Here is a 9,650-nt window from a genome sequence, read left to right on the forward strand (position 1 = left end):
TGATTTTGTCGCTAAATGACACTATTAAATTACAGTCGTGGTAAGAGCTCATATGTTCCCAGCGGCTTCGAATCCTTGAGTAATAAATCAATAGGATATGATCGATATGGTACAAAGTCCTATATTAGCTAAAGTAGATTCAACTCTATTTCATTAGGTAAACATTCACCCCAGATATGCAAGGTACCCTTGGACGAAGCAACCCATGGCTGCCGATATGGATCATTTTGTCAAGTTGGGCAACAATCCCCTTTGATTAAGTAGACCATGGATCATGATGACCTAGGACGACGGAATCAGAGGATCTTGATCTAGTCTATCATCAAGGTTTTGTACTACAGCTAATTTGATTTATAATTTCTGAATTTGCATTCAAATTATCCACATGTATTGTTTTTCAAAAGAAATAAACGAAAAGCTACGTCGGATACAAAATGATAGCTGAAGTACTTGAAATATTAGATTAGCCACTCTGAATGTCCAATGACAAAACGTCAAAGCATCAAATAAGTCGACGATACCACGCAATTGAGCTGTTAAACTTACCCTATTTTGATAATTATTAGACATGCCATGGACTTGCCCTTCCTTGGTTCTTCATCTTCAATAAGCTGCACTGTTAAATCCACAAATAGATTCTAATATGGCAGATAATTTGAAACATACAACGCACAGTTTAGGATCCGGGAATATACCTCAAATACTGCCAAGTTATGGAGCTCTCATTGATGTACAGTTCTGTCATCTAATGCAATTTCCACAAGCTGAATGTTTCCCTGAAGGGAGGAAGCCTTGTGAGCTGGGATGAAAGAGAAACCATCCAAGAGTTTCAGACATTTCAATCCCCATTTTGCCATCAAGAACTCAATCAGATGATGACCGCTGCCATCCAAAATAGCTTGTTATGAGATTAGTTCACATGTTCGTAACCTATAAAACGTACAAAATTAAGGCTTCGTTTGGGACTGCTTTCTTAGTGCTTCTTGAAGCGGCTTTCAAGTACAAAAATTTGAAAGCCGTTTTAAGAAACAGTAAGAAAGCCGTCCCAAACGAAACCTAAGTAGCAGAGTCAAACAGGCACCTGCGGTTATGATATGTAGTTATAAATACAGTTCCTTGAGAGTTTTGCAGGAGGAAAGTAACCGTTGCAAAGAGATCATCAAAATCTTATAGAAGTACAGTGCCACCAATATTTTAGCGCAAGCGCAAGCATATGAATTATAAGTAGACAATATTAGAATTGTATGACAAAATCATCCCACCAGTTGAATTATAAAATACGTCGGCTCCAAGAATTATATCAGGCTGCAATTCAAACAACGGAGCATCCCACTCTCCCCATGTGAGGCCAAGTATCTAAACAAACAAAAAGGAAAACAAATATTAGATAATACAAAGCGACAACAATTTTCCACCATTCAGAATCACATATTTTAAGGGCAGAGACAGCACATACCTTGCAGTCAAGCTTATTAAGATTGCATATTCTCCTCATGTTCTCCAGCACCTGCAGCCCATCCAAAAGAAGAGAAAATAATTCCAAATAGCTCTGTAAGAGAGCCATTTATTTTCAAACAGATTTGAGACAAGTTCATGTACCCAACCTGTATTATAATTCAACATCCACATCGTTGGATTACAAAACACAGAAGTTGGGGCTATTTGGAAAACAAATGCTTTGAGTCATTTAGGTGCTTGAAGGTTTTATTATTATTTTTTTAAGAAGAATTTTAATAATCGGTAGAAAAAAGTTTAAAGCGGCTAAATAAGCGTTTAAGAAAAGTAATGGTTTAGGCATGTCTTTTACTTGGTTAAACATGTTTATTTACAAGTAGAATTTAAGAAAAAAGTAATGATTAGCATGCTTTTAATCTTTTAAAGTTTAAAAAATAAAAATAAAAACAAAATAGCATGTACCTTTAAAAGAACCAGAAAAGTTCTATAAGCATGCATAAGATAAGAATTTTGCCTTACACCACATAAAGAGAAGTTCTTAAATTTTAAGAAGTAAAAGAGAAATATCAGAGAAAATTGGTAAATACTCGCTCGTGTTTATTTGACAAAAACATGGCCCTAATTACAGAGTTTTATAACGGGTAAAATAGAAAAATAAATCATACCCAATCAAGAAAGGAAAGCAATTACAATAAAAAATTGCTAACTGCAGACGATCAAATCCCTATGGATGTTCAACCATATGATGTCTAGCAAATATGCTATACCCACGGCCTTCATGTCAACAATCAATGCGTTGCCCAACCACCACGTAATCAATCCGAGAGCCACCAAGTCATATCAGGGGACGCATCTAATGCAACAACAACTGTTTTGCCTTCCTTAATTATCAGATAGCTTCAATTTCTCATGATTTCCGCCTCTAAATGGCCCACTAGCCTCCATGACATCTATAATTGACAATCCATTAGTTCTAGTACTAATAAGGTCAAAAAATAATGTTTTCCTGTTATTGAAAAGAAACAACAGCATTCCTTAATGCTTCCCCTCAAGCTGATTTGTAAACATCCAGTAAACCAAGCTTGTCAATCAAATTTTCAAATAGAAATCTAGTCAATCATTTGAACAAGATGTTCGCTTTTTGATCGAAGAAAGGGATACATAAAACAACAACAACATCAAGCCTTTGTCCCACTATGTGGGATCGGCTACATGAATCAATTTTCTCCATTGTGTCCTATTAAAAGTCAAATTCTCGTTTAAATCTAATAAAGAAATATCATTTCTAATATTTTCTAATCAAGTCTTTTTACGTCTACCTCTACTTTTTTTATCATAAGCCAAATCTAATACCTCTACTTTCCTAATCGGGTCATTGGAAGGCCGTCGTTTTATGTGACCAAACCATCTAAGGCAACTCTCTCTAATCTTATCTTCCACTAGCGCTACTCCAACCTTATCACGTATATGCTCATTTTGTATCCTATCTCTAAGGGTAAAGTCACTCATCCGCCTAAGCATCCTCATCTCTGCAACACTTAACTTAGAATTATGCTTCTCTTTTAATGGCCAACATCAGCACCATAAAGCATTGTAGGTCTCACCACCATCTTATAGAATTTTCCCTAAGTTTGAGGGGCATAAAATATATAAATCTCCATTTTAGATTTTTTTTTTCTTCATTGAAGTATCAATCTATTTCTACATGTTTAGTCTAATCATGATAAATAAAATTGTGTGTTATACTAATAATAATTTTACTGTCCAAATATAGTATCATACGAGTGTTCAATGTTACCTAAAGTTCTGCTGGGAGTAGCTTAAGCCAGATTAATTCACTAATCCAATCGGCCAACAATCTGATTCATGCTTCTGCACTACTCCTTGCTACAACATTTTATTGTTGGCTACCTAGAAGTAGACATTTTGAATACTATAGAGGTAGCCAATCAACAATCAGTGTAGGCTTCCGTAATTATATATTCATTTTTCCTAAGAAAAATCCCCATATGGGCTTCCTTTTAGTTATTTGTAACAACATTGATGTGTTCTTCGTGAGAAGCATGCATGAACTCACTCACCAAATTGATAAAAAAGGCTATGTCAGCTACGGTATGAGCCAGATGCATGAGTTTCCCCACAACCTTTGATATTTCATCCATAAGAAAATTGGTGCTAACATTACTCAATTAAATATTATGATCTACAAAACTCTCGACAAGTTTTCTTCGAGTTAAGTCAGGTTCTTTTAAGAGATCTAGAATATAGTTTCTTTGAGAGATGGACATATTAAATTTGTTCCTAGATATTCCTATTCTAAGAAAATACCTGAGCTGTCCAAAGTCTTTGATTTCCAACTCTTATGCTAGTTGTTTCTTCAAGGTAATAATCTCCAAATCATGATATCATGTAAACAACATACAAAATTAGTCCACTGCTTATCAAAGACTAGCTTTGGATTAGAGTGAGCAAGTTTGAATTCCATTTGACACAGTTTTTGTGAACATTTTGAATCAGGCTCGAGGCAATTGCTTGATTGATAAAAAAATATTTTCAATTTGCAAACTGAGCATGTGCTCCCAAAGTCATTGATCCCTAGAGGAGTATATACATAAACTTCTTCAATTCAGTCATCATTCAAGAATGTATTCTAAACATCCAGTTGGTGAAATGACCAATCAAAGTTGATGCCATTAAAAGGACTCAAATGATGCTAAGTTTTGCCATATAGAAGCTAAGGTTTCAAAATAGTCGATCATATAATATAGGGACAATGGCATCCTTGGTTCTTTGACTAACTTCACATGTTAAATTTTTTTCAAATGTTTTATCTCCTCTTCAACTGTCTCAAACCATTTTGGATTATTAAGAGCATATTTTATCTCTTTGGAATTTCAATCTGGGCTAGGTTGGAGACTAAGTGTTTTATATAGGAGGAAAATAATCAAATTCTGCCACATTTGCTAGAGAATGTTGAGTATAGGTATGCTCTTTTTTACCTGAAACAATGGGTAATTCCACAGTAATAACACAAGAGAAGAGTTTGTGAGTTTATCGAGTCCATGCAAGATTCATGACAATCTTTAGGAGGTAAAATGGTTGCACTTCTTTGTAGATTCATCCTTAGAGAAAAAACACGTAATCTAGAGGAATGTTCTGGGCCAAATGAACATAATTTCTGTATCTCAAAGTCATCAAGTATAGGAACAGTGGCGTCATTAGAAACTAATTTCAGAGGATAAATTATTAATTTTTTCCCATTTATATCTCCCCCTAAAAAGAATGTGAGAGTATATCCAAGAGTTATCCTTAAATCTATTGGAATAGTATTGGCTAAACAATTCCTTGAAGATAAAATTGTCCAAGTTAGACATTATTTATAAGAATTGTGACATAAACCTACTGCAACTTTATTTTTCTCTACCAACATTTCAATGGGCTTTCGGTTACCAGCGCCTTTAATTACTCTATATTTAAAAACTTATGATATCCGATTCTATATCTTGTGATCTACTAGTGGCTTCTGTTTTGCTTCCTACAAACTTTCATAAGAGAACCCTCTATTTTTTTTACTAGGTGATTGAGTCTCTACTTCTAGCGATTTTTGCGGCTTTGGAAGCTTCAATTATTGAATATTCAATATCCAATGATTGCATGTTCAATATTCAAAAAGGATTCATGTAGCCGACCCCAAGTAGTGGGACAAAGGCTCGATGTTGTTGTTGTTGTACTCTCTCTTACAACTTTTTTGAGGGTTGGTTGACATGAATTGATAATGAGATTCATGATTACAATAGGAACCTTAAAACATGTATGCAAAAAATTAATGGTCATTGAATAAAGTTTTTAGTTAGATATCATACTTTCTACTTCTATGACTCAATTCCTTCATCAAGTGAGAGACTTGAAGAATTATAGAGGAGGTTATCTCCTCGTACACAAAAAAGACTTGCTTCATTTTGGTGAATTATTTCCCTTATTCCTATTTTATTATTCTATATTTAATTATTTTCCTAAAAATGTGACTAATTTTAATCAAGTTTAATGCAATCTAATTTTTCACAAGCACTTGAATTTTAAAGTGTTTGTGCAGTTTTTTCATCCAAATTTTCTAATATAAGGCAATTAATTTTTAAATAAATTGATTTCCATCGTATTTTTAATTTTCATAGGAGGCAATGAAAAATTGTTAAAGATTAACAGTTTGTGAGAAGCATTTTTTAAATGCATATTGCATGACTTCTTAAGTTTCATATTAAAGTTGCATTAGAAAACATAGGCCCAATAACATCCTAAATCTAATCATTGGAAATTTTAGCATTTAGTGGGTCTGCAGCTGTCCCACGGAAAAATTCTGTCATCCTTATGGTTCAACAAAGCATGAAAAAAGGTTCCAAACTCAGCTTAACGAAGAAGCAAAACATAAAAATAATTTCAGATGCTGACTAGCAGAAAAATGTAAACTAAGAAGCCCAAAAATCATTAGAATATTATCAATACAAAGAACCCCCTGCCTATTCAGAACTGAGTGTCCTAAGTTTCTCATTTGCTGTGCCAAGTTTAATGCGTATTTAGAGTTGGATGTGAAAAAAACTTATGGTTGAAACATATTCGGGTAATTCTTTTACTATTAAAAGCAGCAAAAAATCTGCAATAGAAAAAGATGCTTGACATACCTCTGGTTTATGCAAATCATCTGTCAATGTTACATCTGCTCCAATTTTAGCAGCAACTAAACCGGGAAGAGATGTTCCAGCGCCTAGCTGTTAGGCAAAATGAATCACTTAAGTGTATAAAAGTACATTATACGAAGCCACCTTCTCAGGCACCTTATATGAATCAAATGCCCATATTTAGGACATTCTGTAAATAAATAAAATTAGCAGAAGGAAGTGAAATCATTAATAAGAGTACACGTTTTAGATATCTTGGATCTATTGTTCAGAGTGATGGTGAAATTGATGGAGAAATTATCAGCAGGATTCAAGTTGGATGGTTGAAGTGGAGGAATGCATCGGGCTTATTGTGCGATAGAAAAGTCCCCCTCAAACTTAAGGGAAAATTCTATAAGATGGTGGTGAGACCTGTAATGATTTATGGTGCCAAATGTTGGCCATTAAAAGAGAAGCTGGCTTGACCCTTAGAGATAGGATAAGAAATGAGCATATACGTGAAAAGGTTGGAGTAGCTCCAATGGAAGATAAGATTAGAGAGAGTCGCCTTAGATGGTTTGGTCACATTAAACAGAGGCCTTCCGATGACCCGGTTAGGAAAGTTGAGGGAATAGATTTGAGTTCTGTTAAGAAAGGTAGAGGTAGACCGAAAAAGACTTGGTTAGAAAATATTAGAAATGATCTTCTTTTATTAGATTTAAACAAGAATTTGACTTTTAACCGGACACAATGGCGAAAAAGGATTCATGTAGCCGACCCCACGTAGTGGGACAAAGGCTTGATGTTGTTGTTGTAAAAGGAAATGAAGTGGACAGTTCAATCTTTAAGGTGTTAATGCTTTACATAAACATAAAAGCACCAATAAAAATAAACCAAAACCAATGCAGATAAAGGGAGCACACACACATATATAACATATGAAGATTTTTATATAACAATTTTTAACCCCACCCTTTTGTCATTAAGGATATATATGCATGAGTTAATAGTTGTTTGTTACTTGTGTTCAAACACAAGGTGTTTTGACCAAATATTTTCCTATTTCAGTTTGATTACATTAAGGATCAGCTTTAGCCTTTAAGCTCATTTCTTCTAGCTTTAGTCATTGATGCTCTTACTAGACATTTGCAAGAGGATATACCCTAGAGTATGCTTTTTGCTGATGACATTCTTCTTATGACTAGATAGGAAGTCGAAAGAAAACTTGAATTATAGAGGTTAACCTTAGAGTCCAAATGTTTTTGTTTGAGCACATCTAAAACCGAATACATTGAGTGTAATTTTCGTAGAAATAGATCTAGTTGAGGGATTGTGACTTTGGACAATCAAATCATTAAAAAGAATACAAATTTTAGATATATCGGGTCTATTGTTCATAGTAATTGTGAAATTTATGGGGATATTATAAGTAGAATTCAAGTTGGATGGTTGAAGTGGAGAAAAACATCGGGTCTATTGTGTATTAGAAAAGTACTCCTAAAACTTGGGGAAAATTTTATAAGATCGTGATAAGACCTACAATGCTTTATAGGGTAGAATGTTTGTGATTAAAAGAGAATGATGAAATTAGTTAAGTGTTGCAAAGATGAAGATGCTCAGGTGGATAGTGACTTTACTGTTGGAGACAGAGTACAAAACGAGAATAAAAGGAAAAGGTTGGAGTAGCTCCAGTGAAACATAAGATTAGAGAGAGTCGCCTTCGATGGTTTGGTCACATAAAACGTTAGTCTACCGATGAACCAGTTATGAGAGTAGATGTATTAGATTTGGGCTATTTTTATTAGATTTAAATGAGAATTTGACTCTTAGTGTGACGCCCCAGGCATCCATAGTGAAAGGATTCGTCGATAGTCTTGATCAATAAATCCATTCCTGCTCCCTTAGTAGATGTATTAGATTTGGGCTATTTTTATTAGATTTAAATGAGAATTTGACTCTTAGTATGACGCAATGCAGAAAAATGATTCATATAGCCGATAGTGGTATAAACCTGCTTCCATGGATATAGCATAAAGACAACCCCTCGTGTCGTTGCTGCAAATTTATTGTTTAAACTCTTGGATAGTCAAAATACAACATTTTTTTTAAAACACCTTCTTACTAAAATAATCCACAAATATTAGACTTCTTTGAGGGGCTACCTCCTCACGAACAGCTTGCTATGAAGGTCGAACCTCGACTAAGTCAATGTAATGCATGGATGTTGCTGGAGAAAACTCTATATTGTGTCTCTTCTAGCTTTAAGATGCCAAAGTTCGTACTTTGACCTTTCTGATCCTATCTGTTTACGTGCTTAAATCAGTTGCTTAACTTCGACACTCTCCATAACAAAGTTAATCTTTGCAACATCTTCGTCGACTGTAGTACTATTTATCCATTTTACTCTTCTCTAACCTTGTTCATCAAAAGGAATAAAATGTAGAAAGTCGTATAAGGAGAACAAATGAAAAGTACCTCAACCAACTTCTTTCCTGCAAACCGTGACCTCTGCTGCCAAACATATTCAGCGAGGATTATACTACAAGGCCACACAAACATGCCATAATTTTCTTCCATGTTCTGTAAATATGAAACTGCATTAAATTTCATCTCCATGAAAGAGGAAAAAAATTCAAAATATGAGAAAAAATATGGCAAAAAATAGAACTAGCAGAACTGCAAGAGAAACGTAGGTTTGCAGAAAGATGCAGTCCATAGAGAGGCGTAGAGAGAAGAAGGAAGAAGTTAAGGATGTCCAGAGAGTAGGGAAACTACGGAACAGACATGCACTTGAAGCCTTTAGTATAAGAAATTGTATGCTTTTTATGAACTCAAAAAAGCTCAATTCCAGAGTAACATAAAATTACGAAGTTGAATAAATCGAACTCGCACAAATCGAAAGATTCTCAACACGAACAAGAAGTATAAATTAAAATTAGGGCAAATGAGGATGCCTCCATGATGTCGATGTGAAAACAGTGGGAATCCTTCGCAGACTCCTCACTGAAGTAGTGGCGAGAGACGGTGATCATTGTTCCTTTGGCTAGAAGATCCGGAGGCGGAGAAGGCGGCGGCGAGTTCGATGGAGAGGTGGTGGAAGCGGCGGCGCCGTCCATCGCACCGTGGATATTGCATATTGCTATAATTTTAAAATTAATAAGAAAATAATAAAAATGAAATTTTATTAAATAAATAATATAAAATAATTACATTTATAATATATAAATAAACAATTTAAATTTTTATTAATTTTCACAATATTAAATTAAATAATATTTAGAATATTTTTTTTATAATAGTGGCTTTAAATAATAAATATGAATGATGAATTTTTAAATAGACACATTAATAGATCTTGATAATGATAAATACTTCATAAGTACTGATGTAATTTTTATGTATATTAATTGAATATGACAAATTATATAAGCTTGCAATTTAAAATTTGAAGTACTAACAAAAGTGTGAATAATTAAAAATTATCAATAGTATTTATTTTCGATTGCTTTAGATCAAAGAGAGGAAACATAGATTTTAAATTGT

At 34.1% G+C, this 9,650-nt stretch overlaps 1 protein-coding gene across 2 annotated transcripts; it reads right to left on the bottom strand.

The window, feature by feature from the left end:
- Positions 1–333: 333 nt before the first annotated feature.
- On the bottom strand, positions 334–9,241 carry LOC110102097 (methyltransferase-like protein 23). 2 transcript variants are annotated; one of them, XM_020830273.2, is made up of 8 exons: positions 9,062–9,241; positions 8,583–8,687; positions 6,132–6,218; positions 1,457–1,507; positions 1,263–1,356; positions 1,082–1,166; positions 696–882; positions 334–611 (listed from the first exon to the last, which is right to left on the bottom strand). In XM_020830273.2, exons 1-7 carry the CDS (start codon positions 9,221–9,223, stop codon positions 723–725), a joined length of 744 nt encoding a protein of 247 aa, XP_020685932.1. In that variant the 5' UTR covers positions 9,224–9,241; the 3' UTR covers positions 334–611; positions 696–722. The 2 variants fall into 2 exon arrangements, with proteins under 2 accessions (XP_020685932.1, XP_020685931.1); XM_020830272.2 differs by having other exon boundaries at positions 334–616.
- Between the last annotated feature and the right edge of the window lie 409 nt (positions 9,242–9,650).

Source organism: Dendrobium catenatum, unplaced genomic scaffold, assembly GCF_001605985.2.
Source record: "Dendrobium catenatum unplaced genomic scaffold, ASM160598v2 fragScaff_scaffold_243, whole genome shotgun sequence".
In the NCBI taxonomy this organism is placed as follows: Eukaryota; Viridiplantae; Streptophyta; class Magnoliopsida; order Asparagales; family Orchidaceae; genus Dendrobium; species Dendrobium catenatum.

What these genes read in the sequence shown, in the direction of transcription:
- LOC110102097 (XM_020830273.2), bottom strand. Translation starts at nt 9,223, where the DNA reads ATGGACGGCGCCGCCGCTTCCACCACCTCTCCATCGAACTCGCCGCCG. An exon ending in ATGATTTGCATAAACCAGAG is followed by an intron (nt 1,508 to 6,131) that starts GTATGTCAAGCA and finishes GATGGGCTGCAG; the next exon opens with GTGCTGGAGAACATGAGGAG. An exon ending in TTAATAAGCTTGACTGCAAG is followed by an intron (nt 1,357 to 1,456) that starts GTATGTGCTGTC and finishes TTGTTTGTTTAG; the next exon opens with ATACTTGGCCTCACATGGGG.